This window comes from Nerophis ophidion, linkage group LG25 (assembly GCF_033978795.1).
Source record: "Nerophis ophidion isolate RoL-2023_Sa linkage group LG25, RoL_Noph_v1.0, whole genome shotgun sequence".
Classification (NCBI taxonomy): Eukaryota; Metazoa; Chordata; class Actinopteri; order Syngnathiformes; family Syngnathidae; genus Nerophis; species Nerophis ophidion.
In genome coordinates this window covers 40,732,872-40,748,266 of record NC_084635.1, presented here as the reverse complement: position 1 = coordinate 40,748,266, position 15,395 = coordinate 40,732,872, and the positions used below count along the sequence as shown (strand labels likewise).

Below are 15,395 nucleotides of genomic sequence, written 5' to 3'. Positions count from 1 at the left end.
GTCTTAGCAGACAGAAGAAAAGGTCTTAGCAGACAGAGGAAGGGTCTTAGCAGACGGAGGAAGGGTCTTGGCAGACAGAGGAAGGGTCTTAGCAGACAGAGGAAGGGTCTTAGCAGACAGAGAAAAGGTCTTAGCAGAGACAGAGGAAGGGTCTTAGCAGAGACAGAGGAAGGGTCTTGGCAGACAGAGAAAAGGTCTTAGCAGACAGAGAAAAGGTCTTAGCAGACAGAGAAAAGGTCTTAGCAGACAGAGGAAAGGTTTTGGCAGCCAGAGGAAAAGTCTTGGCAGACAGAGGTAGGGTCTTAGCAGAAAGAGGAAAGGTCTTAGCAGACAGAAGAAAAGGTCTTAGCAGACAGAGGAAGGGTCTTAGCAGACAGAGGAAGGGTCTTGGCAGACAGAGGAAAAGTATTGGCAGACAGAGGTAGGGTCTTAGCAGAAAGAGGAAAGGTCTTAGCAGACAGAAGAAAGGTCTTAGCAGACAGAAGAAAAGGTCTTGGCAGACAAAGGAAGGGTCTTGGCAGACAGAGAAAAGGTCTTAGCAGACAGAGAAAAGGTCTTAGCAGACAGAGGAAAGGTTTTAGCAGACAGAGGAAAGGTTTTAGCAGACAGAAGAGGAAAGGTCGTAGGACACAGAGGAAAGGTTTTAGCAGACAGAGGAAAGGTTTTAGCAGACAGAAGAGGAAAGGTCTTAGGAGACAGAGGAAGGCTCTTGGCAGACAAAGGAAGGGTCTTAGCAGACAGAGGAAGGGTCTTAGACAGGTCTTAGCAGACAGAGGAAAGGTCTTAGCAGACAGAAGAAAGGTCTCAGCAGACAGAGGAAGGGTTTTAGCAGACAGAGGAAAGGTCTTAGCAGACAGAGGAAGGGTCTTAGCAGACAGAATAAAGGTCTTATCAGACAGAGGAAGGGTTTTAGCAGACAGAAGAAGGTTCTTGGCAGACAGAGGAAGGGTCTTAACAGACAGAGGAAGGGTCTTGGCAGACAGAAGAAGGGTCTTAGCAGACAGAGGAAGGGTCTTAGCAGACAGAGGAAGGGTTTTAGCAGACAGAGGAAAAGTCTTGGCAGACAGAGGTAGGGTCTTAGCAGAAAGAGGAAAGGTCTTAGCAGACAGAAGAAAAGGTCTTAGCAGACAGAGGAAGGGTCTTGGCAGACAGAGAAAAGGTCTTAGCAGACAGAAGAAAGGTCTTAGCAGACAGAAGAAAATGTCTTGGCAGACAAAGGAAGGGTCTTGGCAGACAGAGAAAAGGTCTTAGCAGACAGAGAAAAGGTCTTAGCAGACTGAGGAAAGGTTTTAGCAGACCGAGGAAAGGTTTTAGCAGACAGAAGAGGAAAAGTCTTAGGAGACAGAGGAAGGGTTCTAGCAGACAGAGGAAAGGTCTTAGCAGACAGAGGAAGGGTCTTAGCAGACAGAGGAAAGGTTTTAGCAGACAGAGGAAGGGTTTTAGCAGACAGAAGAAGGTTCTTGGCAGACAGAGGAAGGGTCTTAACAGACAGAGGAAGGGTCTTAGCAGACAGAGGAAAGGTTTTAGCAGACAGAAGAGGAAAGGTCTTAGCAGACAGAGGAAGAGGAAAGGTCTTAGGAGACAGAGGAAGGTTCTTGGCAGATAGAGGAAGGGTCTTAGCAGACAGAAGAAGGGTCTTAGCAGACAGAGGAAGGGTTTTAGCAGACAGAGGAAAGGTCTTAGCGGGAGAGCTTCGGTTGGAGATGACCTACCCTTCCCTGTCAGCACTAGAGGATGGTGCGGGGGCGGGGACAGTGACCGTACCCACATTATCCAGCCTGATCTGAATGGTGGTACCTAAGGGGCTCCTCAGGTACCTTCTCTCCACGTTGCGCTCCAGATTAGCCAGACGTGTCACTGCTATGTCCAGTGGGTTGTCCGGGTGGCGCGTCACCCCGCCCTTTTCCCCCCGCTCCTCCGGGTGGTCCCTGCTGTCCTTGTCGCCCCCGTGAGTGCACGACGGTCCTGACTTGGTGGGGGGCTTATGCTCGTAATACACCAGGTCTTCCCTCTCGGACTGAGGGTCCAAATGTGTCCAGCCCTGAAGAGGAAGTGGAAGCACTGGGTGAGTCTTCAAGAACACCTGAACACAGCACACCATGTCTCTTCAAGAGGAACTGCAACTTTTTTGTCCCCCTTCTTTCCCTTTTATGGGCATTCTAAATGGTAAAAAACTGCTAGCACGAGGTGGCTAAGAATACAGGTCTTAAGGATTCATCCACACTGCTTATAAAGTGCTCTAAAAACTTCTAAAAACCACCAACAAAGCTTCATTTACATGCTCACTGAACTTTGTGGACATTGTAAAAAAGTCTATGCACCATAAAAAACAAAAGCAAAATTACACCCGTTTAAATCCATTACAAAGCACGATGGGAAATGCTTGGAGCATTTTAGTAGCTTGATATTTCTGATTGTTTACAAAACTTTAAGGAGGTCATCATGCAAGTAAACAATATAGAAGTCAAACTTTCACATACTCATAATATCCAATTATATTAATTGATGATTAGTATTTTCATTATACTAACATAATATGTACACATGTATACACACATATATATATATATACATACATATACATATATATACATACACACAAACATATATATATATGTACATACATTTATATATATATACATATACATGTACATATATATATACATATAAATATACATGTACATATATATATACATATAAATATACATGTGTACATATATATATATACATATACATGTACATATTTATATATATATACATATACATGTAAATATATATATATATATACATGTACATATATATGTACATGGAAGGATGGATGGATGTAGATAGAGATAGATAGATGGACGGATGGACGGACTTACATATACATGTACATATATATACACATATACATATATACATATACATGTACATATATATACACATATACATATATACGTAAATATATACACATATATACATGTACATATATACACATATACATGTACATATATACATATACATGTACATATACATGTACATATATATACATATACATGTACATGTACATACATATACATGTACATATATATACATGTACATATACATATACATGTACATATATGTACATATACATGTACATATATGTACATATATATATATATATACATGTACATATATATATATAAATGTACATATACATGTACATATATGTACATATACATGTACATATATGTACATATACATGTACATATATATATATATATACATGTACATATATATATATAAATGTACATATACATGTACATATATATATATATATATATATTATATATATATATATATTATATATATATATATATATATACATATACATATTAGGGCTGTGTCACGCCAAATTTCTTCCCCCCCTACAAAAACCTTCCCCCCATTTACTTCCAGGGTCATGATTAATTAATACAGACGTTTTTTTAACGCTATATTATAAAAAATAAAAATATAATAAAAATTTACAAACACAAGCTATGGGATGACGTAAGAGGAAACGTGACCCCGACAGTAAATGGGGGGAAGGCTTTTTTTTTTTTTTTTTTTAATTTTTTTTAATAATATAGCGTTAACAAAACGTTTGTATTTTTATAATATAGCGTTATATTTTTATAATATAGCGTTACAAAACGTCTAAATTAATCGGACAAATTAACTTGAGGATATTCCTGACGTAAGAGGAAACATGACCCTGGAAGTAAATGGGGGGAAGGTTTTTGTAGGGGGGAAGAAATTTGGCGTGACAGCTGCAACAACTAATCGTTGAAATCAATTAAAATCGTTTTAAAAAATAGTTGGCCATTAATTTAGTCCTCGATTCGTTGGATGTATGCAATGCCCGATGTCCATTTATTTAATTTAGCTGTTTTTTTTTATGTGATGGTGTAATTAGATGGGATGGATGGATGGATGGATGTAGATATAGATGGACGGACGGACGGACGGACGGACGGACGGACGGACGGACGGACGGACGGACAGACAGACAGACAGACAGACAGACAGACAGACAGACAGACAGTACTTTTATTGATTCCCTCGGGGAGTTTCCTCAGGGATATTTAAATTCCAGCAGCAGTGTACAGAATTGACATCGAATTTAAAAAGTAAATAACGGGGGTTTCATGGGGGGGGGGGGGGGGGAAAGAAGAAAATATTACAATAAGAATAAAAATAAAAAAGCAACATAAGAGAGTGGATCGTGAGATCGACAGGCGGATCGGTGCGGCGTCTTCAGTAATGCGGACGTTGTATCGATCCGTTGTGGTGAAGAAGGAGCTGAGCCGGAAGGCAAAGCTCTCAATTTACCGGTCGATCTACGTTCCCATCCTCACCTATGGTCATGAGCTTTGGGTCATGACCGAAAGGATAAGATCACGGGTACAAGCGGCCCAAATGAGTTTCCTCTGCCATGTGGCGGGTCTCTCCCTTAGAGATAGGGTGAGAAGCTCTGCCATCCGGGAGGAACTCAAAAGTAAAGCCGCTGCTCCTCCACATCAAGAGGAGCCAGATGAAGTGGTTCGGGCATCTGGTCAGGATGCCACCCGAACGCCTCCCTAGGGAGGTGTTTAGGGCACGTCCAACCGGTAGGAGGCCACGGGGAAGACCCAGGACACGTTGGGAAGACTATGTCTCCCGGCTGGCCTGGGAACGCCTCGGGATCCCCCGGGAAGAGCTAGACGAAGTGGCTGGAGATAGGGAAGTCTGGGCTTCCCTGCTTAGGCTGCTGCCCCCGCGACCCGACCTCGGATAAGCGGAAGATGATGGATGGATGGATGGAACATAAGAATAAAAATATAACAGTAAAAATAACAATATAACAAGAAAAACTAGGCAGCAGTGACCATGATATGAAAAAATGTGCCTTTTACATCAGAAATTATTAAATAAATCGACTAAGTATGTATTGACATTGTACATGTAAATGTTGCTACTATTGTACGTTCATGATATGGTTTCTCTCATTTCAGAAAGAAACAAGCCAGCATTGGCGACTTGGTACAAAGGAAGGTGTGCACACCAAAGCAAGCGGCTGCATTGACTGATGCTATCCTGAATATGTTGCTAACTGACATGAGGCCACTATCAATGGTGGAGGATGACGGTTTCAGAAAAATGATTTACGTCCTCAACCCTGGTTACACTCTTCCCTCGAGGACCCATTTTACCAAACTGATGGAGAGGAAGTATGAGCAGACATTTCAAGCTGTGTAAACTGACGTTAAAGCCGCCCAAAGCAAAATTGCCACCCAAAGCCACGAAAGCCTATCTTGGCAATACATGCCACTACATTGGAGACGACTGGAACATGAAGTCAATCTGCCTTACGACCATGACACTAGAGGAAAGACATTCAGCATCCAACATTGCAGAATGGTTGGAATAGGTAGTAGGGAGGTTTGAAATTCCCCTAAGCAAGATTATTCTATTGTGCATGACAATTGTGCACATTATAAAAAAAAAACATTCTTCTAACACTTGCCTTGTTATTGTTATGTTTGGCAAGTCAAAAAGACATGGTGCCAGTATGCGGTTTATTAAAAAAAAAAAAAAAGTATTGGAAAGGATAGAAATGTAGTTTGTCTTTTTTAATCCGATTATTAATCGAAGTAATAATCGACAGATTAATCCATTATCAAATTAATCGTTAGTTGCAGCCTTAATACATATATGTATATTTATATATATATATATATATATACATACACATATATATATACACATATACATACATACATACATATACATATACATACATATATACATATACATACATACATATATTTATATACATACATATACATACACATACACACACATACATATACATATACACATTATATATATACACATATACACATATATACATTATATATATATATATGCATACATTATATATATATATATATCCATCCATCCATTTTCTACCGCTTAGTCCCTTTTGGGGTCGCGGGGGGCGCTGGCGCCTATCTCAGCTACAATCGGGCGTAAGGCGGGGTACACCCTGGACAAGTCGCCACCTCATCGCAGGGCTATATATATATATATATATATATATATATATATATATATATATATATATATATATATAATGTATGCATATATATATAAAATAATATAAAATACAGTAACAATTACTTTCATCCTATTGATTTTTTTAACGTTGATGTTCCGGGTAATCTCATTTTGAGTGAAGGTATAGTAAAGGCAACCTTTTTCGGTCATTCTTTTTCTTTTCTTTTAGTGTGTAAATGTGTATTATTGTTAAATATGTATAATCTGTACTGTTTTAATATGGTTCAAAGTTGATTTTATCACCGAAATAAACATATTTAATTCATTTATTCATAAAAGGATGTTTTTTTAGAGCGCTTAATGAGCGGGATTAGATCGTACCCTCTTAGCTGCCTCCTGCTAGCAGTTTTAGTATTTAGAATGCACATACGTGTTTTGCAGTCTCACATCCAGGATGTAGATCAGGGGTCACCAACTACGGTGCCCGCGGGCACCAGGTCGCCCGTAAGGACCAGATGAGTCGCCCACTGGCCTGTTCTAAAAATAGCTCAAATAGCAGCACTTGCCAGTGAGCTGCCTCTATTTTTTTAAATTGTATTTATTTACTAACAAGTTGGTCTCGCTTTGCTCGACATTTTTAATTCTAAGAGAGACAAAACTCAAATAGAATTTGAAAATCCAAGAAAATATTTTAAAGACTTGGTCTTCACTTGTTTAAATAAATTCATTTATTTTTTTACTTTGCTTCTTATAACTTTCAGAAAGACAATTTGAGAAAAAATACAACCTTAATAATTATTTTTGGATCTTTAAACACATATACCTTTTTACCTTTTAAATTCCTTCCTCTTCTTTTCTGACAATTTAAATCAATGTTCAAGTAAATTTATTTTTTTTATTGTAAAGAATAATAAATAGATTTTAATTTAATTCTTCATTTTAGCTTCTATTTTTCGACGAAGAATATTTGTGAAATATTTATTTAAACTTATTAGGATTAAAATAAATAAAAAATATTCTTGCAAATTTAGAAAAATCTGTAGAATCAAATTTAAATCTTATTTCAAAGTCTTTTGAATTTCTTTTAAAATTTTTGTTCTGGAAAATCTAGAAGAATTAATGATGTGTCTTTGTTAGAAATATAGCTTGGTCCAATTTGTTATATATTCTAACAAAGTGCAGATTGGATTTTAACCTATTTAAAACATGTCATCAAAATTCTAAAAATAATCTTAATCAGGAAAAATTACTAATAATGTTCCATAAATTCTTTTTTTAATTTTTTCAAAAGAATTCGAATAAGCTAGTTTTCCTCTTCTTTTTTTCTGTTGAATTTTGAATTTTAAAGAGTTGAAATTGAAGATAAACTATGTTTCAGAATTTAATTTACATTTTTTTTGTTGGAAAGAGTGTAATGAACCTAGTACTTTAGTCTTGTTGAAAATAGTGTAATGAACCTAGTATTTTAGTCTTGTTGAAAAGGTTGGAAAGAATGTAATGAACCTAGTATCGTTTTCTCCTCTTTTAAACCGTTCAATTAAGTGTTTTTTCATCATTTATTCTCTACAAAAAACCAACCGTGGAAGGAAAAAAAATGTACGACGGAATGACAGACAGAAATACCCCTTTATTTTATTTATATATATACATATATATATATATATATATATATATATGTTTCTATATACCGTATATTCATTGTGAGAAATCGACGATCAGTGTTTCCACAAAGATAAATATCATTAATTATTAATAATAACAGAGTTTAAGGTAAATTGAGCAAATTGGCTATTTCCGGCAATTTATTTAAGTGTGTATCAAACTGGTAGCCCTTGGCATGAATCAGTACCCAAGAAGTAGCTCTTGCTTTCCAAAAGCTTGGTGACCCCCGCTGTAGATGATGTACACAAGTTGCCAAGGTGCAGTTTCCCCCCCCAAGAGGACGCTGATGTGTCCTACCTTGACTTGTAGACTGGCAGCCGTCACCTTCCTCTCCAGTTCCTCCACCTGCTGCAAAACAGCGATGTCCATCTCCATGGCCTGCTCCTCCACACACCAGCCTCGCACCGACTCCACACTCACCTGGCTCTCCTCCAGCTCCCGCAGCTCAATCATGGCCACTGCGCGGATCACAGGGCATGTAGACGCCGACAACGTACACCCGGCCTGCGTGTTGTGCCGGCACTCACCGTCTCTGTGTTTGGTGCACACCTGCGGGATGATTTCCAGGTACTTCTGCATCTGCCTCTGGAGGGTTTTCTCCCTCACGCCTCGGCTGTGGAGCGCTGCCACCAAGGCCTTCAGCTCCTCCATGTCCGACACGCGCCACCACCCTGTCAGCATGTCTGAGGACAGGACAGATGATAGAACCAGGGCCGTTCATGGTCATTTCCTTGACTTTTTCCCCACGCTTAGAACCCTGCGGCTTATAAAAACCTACAGTAATAGTAACAGGGCCGTTCGTGGTCATTTCCTTGACTTTTTCCCCACGCTTAGAACCCTGCGGCTTATAAAAACCTACAGTAATAGTAACAGGGCCGTTCGTGGTCATTTCCTTGACTTTTTCCCCACGCTTAGAACCCTGCGGCTTATAAAAACCTACAGTAATAGTAACAGGGCCATTCATGGTCATTTCCTTGACTTTTTCCCCACGCTTAGAACCCTGCAGCTTATAAAAACCTACAGTAATAGTAACAGGGTCGTTCATGGTCATTTCCTTGACTTTTCCCCACGCTTAAAACCCTGCGGCTTATAAAAACCTACAGTAATAGTAACAGGGCCGTTCATGGTCATTTCCTTGACTTTTTTCCCCATGCTTAGAACCCTGCGGCTTATAAAAACCTACAGTAATAGTAACAGGGCCGTTCATGGTCATTTCCTTGACTTTTTCCCCATGCTTAGAACCCTGCGGTTTATAAAAACCTACAGTAATAGTAACAGGGCCGTTCGTGGTCATTTCCTTGACTTTTTCCCCATGCTTAGAACCCTGCGTCTTATAAAAACCTACAGTAATAGTAACAGGGCCATTTCCTTGACTTTTTCCCCACGCTTAGAACCCTGCGGCTTATAAAAACCTACAGTAATAGTAACAGGGCCGTTCATGGTCATTTCCTTGACTTTTTCCCCGTGCTTAGAACCCTGCGGCTTATAAAAACCTACAGTAATAGTAACAGGGCCGTTCATGGTCATTTCCTTGACTTTTTCCCCACGCTTAGAACCCTGCGGCTTATAAAAACCTACAGTAATAGTAACAGGGCCATTTCCTTGACTTTTTCCCCGTGCTTAGAACCCTGCGGCTTATAAAAACCTACAGTAATAGTAACAGGGCCGTCATGGTCATTTCCTTGACTTTTTCCCAACGCTTAGAACCCTGCGGCTTATAAAAACCTACAGTAATAATAACAGGGCCGTTCGTGGTCATTTCCTTGACTTTTTCCCCACGCTTAGAACCCTGCGGCTTATAAAAACCTACAGTAATAGTTACAGGGCCATTTCCTTGACTTTTTCCCCGTGCTTAAAACCCTGCGGCTTATAAAAACCTACAGTAATAGTAACAGGGCCGTTCATGGTCATTTCCTTGACTTTTTCCCCACGCTTAGAACCCTGCGGCTTATAAAAACCTACAGTAATAGTAACAGGGCCGTTCGTGGTCATTTCCTTGACTTTTTCCCCACGCTTAGAACCCTGCGGCTTATAAAAACCTACAGTAATAGTAACACGGCCGTTCATGGTCATTTCCTTGACTTTTTCCCCGTGCTTAGAACCCTGCGGCTTATAAAAACCTACAGTAATAGTAACAGGGCCGTTCATGGTCATTTCCTTGACTTTTTCCCCACGCTTAGAACCCTGCGGCTTATAAAAACCTACAGTAATAGTAACAGGGCCATTTCCTTGACTTTTTCCCCGTGCTTAGAACCCTGCGGCTTATAAAAACCTACAGTAATAGTAACAGGGCCGTCATGGTCATTTCCTTGACTTTTTCCCCACGCTTAGAACCCTGCGGCTTATAAAAACCTACAGTAATAATAACAGGGCCGTTCGTGGTCATTTCCTTGACTTTTTCCCCACGCTTAGAACCCTGCGGCTTATAAAAACCTACAGTAATAGTTACAGGGCCATTTCCTTGACTTTTTCCCCGTGCTTAGAACCCTGCGGCTTATAAAAACCTACAGTAATAGTAACAGGGCCGTTCATGGTCATTTCCTTGACTTTTTCCCCACGCTTAGAACCCTGCGGCTTATAAAAACCTACAGTAATAGTAACAGGGCCGTTCGTGGTCATTTCCTTGACTTTTTCCCCACGCTTAGAACCCTGCGGCTTATAAAAACCTACAGTAATAGTAACAGGGCCGTTCGTGGTCATTTCCTTGACTTTTTCCCCACGCTTAGAACCCTGCGTCTTATAAAAACCTACAGTAATAGTAACAGGGCCATTTCCTTGACTTTTTCCCCACGCTTAGAACCCTGCGGCTTATAAAAACCTACAGTAATAGTAACAGGGCCGTTCATGGTCATTTCCTTGACTTTTTCCCCACGCTTAGAACCCTGCGGCTTATAAAAACCTACAGTAATAGTAACAGGGCCGTTCGTGGTCATTTCCTTGACTTTTTCCCCACGCTTAGAACCCTGCGGCTTATAAAAACCTACAGTAATAGTAACAGGGCCATTCATGGTCATTTCCTTGACTTTTTCCCCACGCTTAGAACCCTGCAGCTTATAAAAACCTACAGTAATAGTAACAGGGTCGTTCATGGTCATTTCCTTGACTTTTCCCCACGCTTAAAACCCTGCGGCTTATAAAAACCTACAGTAATAGTAACAGGGCCGTTCATGGTCATTTCCTTGACTTTTTTCCCCATGCTTAGAACCCTGCGGCTTATAAAAACCTACAGTAATAGTAACAGGGCCGTTCATGGTCATTTCCTTGACTTTTTCCCCATGCTTAGAACCCTGCGGTTTATAAAACCTACAGTAATAGTAACAGGGCCGTTCGTGGTCATTTCCTTGACTTTTTCCCCATGCTTAGAACCCTGCGTCTTATAAAAACCTACAGTAATAGTAACAGGGCCATTTCCTTGACTTTTTCCCCACGCTTAGAACCCTGCGGCTTATAAAAACCTACAGTAATAGTAACAGGGCCGTTCATGGTCATTTCCTTGACTTTTTCCCCGTGCTTAGAACCCTGCGGCTTATAAAAACCTACAGTAATAGTAACAGGGCCGTTCATGGTCATTTCCTTGACTTTTTCCCCACGCTTAGAACCCTGCGGCTTATAAAAACCTACAGTAATAGTAACAGGGCCATTTCCTTGACTTTTTCCCCGTGCTTAGAACCCTGCGGCTTATAAAAACCTACAGTAATAGTAACAGGGCCGTCATGGTCATTTCCTTGACTTTTTCCCAACGCTTAGAACCCTGCGGCTTATAAAAACCTACAGTAATAATAACAGGGCCGTTCGTGGTCATTTCCTTGACTTTTTCCCCACGCTTAGAACCCTGCGGCTTATAAAAACCTACAGTAATAGTTACAGGGCCATTTCCTTGACTTTTTCCCCGTGCTTAAAACCCTGCGGCTTATAAAAACCTACAGTAATAGTAACAGGGCCGTTCATGGTCATTTCCTTGACTTTTTCCCCACGCTTAGAACCCTGCGGCTTATAAAAACCTACAGTAATAGTAACAGGGCCGTTCGTGGTCATTTCCTTGACTTTTTCCCCACGCTTAGAACCCTGCGGCTTATAAAAACCTACAGTAATAGTAACACGGCCGTTCATGGTCATTTCCTTGACTTTTTCCCCGTGCTTAGAACCCTGCGGCTTATAAAAACCTACAGTAATAGTAACAGGGCCGTTCATGGTCATTTCCTTGACTTTTTCCCCACGCTTAGAACCCTGCGGCTTATAAAAACCTACAGTAATAGTAACAGGGCCATTTCCTTGACTTTTTCCCCGTGCTTAGAACCCTGCGGCTTATAAAAACCTACAGTAATAGTAACAGGGCCGTCATGGTCATTTCCTTGACTTTTTCCCCACGCTTAGAACCCTGCGGCTTATAAAAACCTACAGTAATAATAACAGGGCCGTTCGTGGTCATTTCCTTGACTTTTTCCCCACGCTTAGAACCCTGCGGCTTATAAAAACCTACAGTAATAGTTACAGGGCCATTTCCTTGACTTTTTCCCCGTGCTTAGAACCCTGCGGCTTATAAAAACCTACAGTAATAGTAACAGGGCCGTTCATGGTCATTTCCTTGACTTTTTCCCCACGCTTAGAACCCTGCGGCTTATAAAAACCTACAGTAATAGTAACAGGGCCGTTCGTGGTCATTTCCTTGACTTTTTCCCCACGCTTAGAACCCTGCGGCTTATAAAAACCTACAGTAATAGTAACAGGGCCGTTCGTGGTCATTTCCTTGACTTTTTCCCCACGCTTAGAACCCTGCGTCTTATAAAAACCTACAGTAATAGTAACAGGGCCATTTCCTTGACTTTTTCCCCACGCTTAGAACCCTGCGGCTTATAAAAACCTACAGTAATAGTAACAGGGCCGTTCATGGTCATTTCCTTGACTTTTTCCCCACGCTTAGAACCCTGCGGCTTATAAAAACCTACAGTAATAGTAACAGGGCCGTTCGTGGTCATTTCCTTGACTTTTTCCCCACGCTTAGAACCCTGCGGCTTATAAAAACCTACAGTAATAGTAACAGGGCCGTTCGTGGTCATTTCCTTGACTTTTTCCCCACGCTTAGAACCCTGCGGCTTATAAAAACCTACAGTAATAGTAACAGGGCCGTTCGTGGTCATTTCCTTGACTTTTTCCCCACGCTTAGAACCCTGCGGCTTATAAAAACCTACAGTAATAGTAACAGGGCCATTCATGGTCATTTCCTTGACTTTTCCCCAAGCTTAGAACCCTGCGGCTTATAAAAACCTACAGTAATAGTAACAGGGCCATTCATGGTCATTTCCTTGACTTTTCCCCAAGCTTAGAACCCTGCGGCTTATAAAAACCTACAGTAATAGTAACAGGGCCATTCATGGTCATTTCCTTGACTTTTCCCCAAGCTTAGAACCCTGCGGCTTATAAAAACCTACAGTAATAGTAACAGGGCCATTCATGGCCATTTCCTTGACTTTTTCCCCACGCTTAGAACCCTGCGGCTTATAAAAACCTACAGTAATAGTAACAGGGGCGTTCATGGTCATTTCCTTGACTTTTTCCCCATGCTTAGAACCCTGCGGTTTATAAAAACCTACAGTAATAGTAACAGGGCCGTTCGTGGTCATTTCCTTGACTTTTTCCCCACGCTTAGAACCCTGCGTCTTATAAAAACCTACAGTAATAGTAACAGGGCCATTTCCTTGACTTTTTCCCCACGCTTAGAACCCTGCGGCTTATAAAAACCTACAGTAATAGTAACAGGGCCGTTCATGGTCATTTCCTTGACTTTTTCCCCGTGCTTAGAACCCTGCGGCTTATAAAAACCTACAGTAATAGTAACAGGGCCGTTCATGGTCATTTCCTTGACTTTTTCCCCACGCTTAGAACCCTGCGGCTTATAAAAACCTACAGTAATAGTAACAGGGCCATTTCCTTGACTTTTTCCCCGTGCTTAGAACCCTGCGGCTTATAAAAACCTACAGTAATAGTAACAGGGCCGTCATGGTCATTTCCTTGACTTTTTCCCCACGCTTAGAACCCTGCGGCTTATAAAAACCTACAGTAATAATAACAGGGCCGTTCGTGGTCATTTCCTTGACTTTTTCCCCACGCTTAGAACCCTGCGGCTTATAAAAACCTACAGTAATAGTTACAGGGCCATTTCCTTGACTTTTTCCCCGTGCTTAGAACCCTGCGGCTTATAAAAACCTACAGTAATAGTAACAGGGCCGTTCATGGTCATTTCCTTGACTTTTTCCCCACGCTTAGAACCCTGCGGCTTATAAAAACCTAGAGTAATAGTAACATGGCCGTTCGTGGTCATTTCCTTGACTTTTTCCCCACGCTTAGAACCCTGCGGCTTATAAAAACCTACAGTAATAGTAACAGGGCCGTTCGTGGTCATTTCCTTGACTTTTTCCCCACGCTTAGAACCCTGCGTCTTATAAAAACTTACAGTAATAGTAACAGGGCCATTTCCTTGACTTTTTCCCCACGCTTAGAACCCTGCGGCTTATAAAAACCTACAGTAATAGTAACAGGGCCGTTCATGGTCATTTCCTTGACTTTTTCCCCACGCTTAGAACCCTGCGGCTTATAAAAACCTACAGTAATAGTAACAGGGCCGTTCGTGGTCATTTCCTTGACTTTTTCCCCACGCTTAGAACCCTGCGGCTTATAAAAACCTACAGTAATAGTAACAGGGCCGTTCGTGGTCATTTCCTTGACTTTTTCCCCACGCTTAGAACCCTGCGGCTTATAAAAACCTACAGTAATAGTAACAGGGCCGTTCGTGGTCATTTCCTTGACTTTTTCCCCACGCTTAGAACCCTGCGGCTTATAAAAACCTACAGTAATAGTAACAGGGCCATTCATGGTCATTTCCTTGACTTTTCCCCAAGCTTAGAACCCTGCGGCTTATAAAAACCTACAGTAATAGTAACAGGGCCATTCATGGTCATTTCCTTGACTTTTCCCCAAGCTTAGAACCCTGCGGCTTATAAAAACCTACAGTAATAGTAACAGGGCCATTCATGGTCATTTCCTTGACTTTTCCCCAAGCTTAGAACCCTGCGGCTTATAAAAACCTACAGTAATAGTAACAGGGCCGTTCGTGGTCATTTCCTTGACTTTTTCCCCACGCTTAGAACCCTGCGGCTTATAAAAACCTACAGTACTAGTAACAGGGCCGTTCATGGTCATTTCCTTGACTTTTTCCCCACGCTTAGAACCCTGCGGCTTATAAAAACCTACAGTAATAGTAACAGGGCCGTTCAGAGTCATTTCCTTGACTTTTCCCCCACGCTTAGAACCCTGCGGCTTATAAAAACCTACAGTAATAGTAACAGGGCCATTCATGGTCATTTCCTTGACTTTTTCCCCACGCTTAGAACCCTGCGGCTTATAAAAACCTACAGTAATAGTAACAGGGCCATTCATGGTCATTTCCTTGACTTTTCCCCAAGCTTAGAACCCTGCGGCTTATAAAAACCTACAGTAATAGTAACAGGGCCGTTCGTGGTCATTTCCTTGACTTTTTCCCCGTGCTTAGAACCCTGCGGCTTATAAAAACCTACAGTAATAGTAACAGGGCCGTCATGGTCATTTCCTTGACTTTTTCCCCACGCTTAGAACCCTGCGGCTTATAAAAACCTACAGTAATAATAACAGGGCCGTTCGTGGTCATTTCCTTG

At 41.1% G+C, this 15,395-nt stretch overlaps 1 protein-coding gene across 16 annotated transcripts in view; it reads right to left on the bottom strand.

The window, feature by feature from the left end:
- Positions 1-15,395, bottom strand: part of baz2ba (bromodomain adjacent to zinc finger domain, 2Ba) — a 314,952-nt gene that overhangs the window by 12,743 nt on the left and 286,814 nt on the right. For 11 of the 16 annotated variants that reach the window (XM_061887414.1, XM_061887402.1, XM_061887405.1 and 8 more), the window contains 3 exons: positions 8,235-8,390; positions 8,005-8,165; positions 1,713-2,041 (listed from right to left, as the gene is read on the bottom strand). In XM_061887414.1, coding sequence (XP_061743398.1) covers positions 1,713-2,041; positions 8,005-8,165; positions 8,235-8,390 — 646 coding nt within the window. The remainder of the gene's footprint in view (positions 1-1,712; positions 2,042-8,004; positions 8,166-8,234; positions 8,391-15,395) is intronic. The other 5 variants (XM_061887411.1, XM_061887418.1, XM_061887415.1 and 2 more) reach the window with 1 other exon arrangement.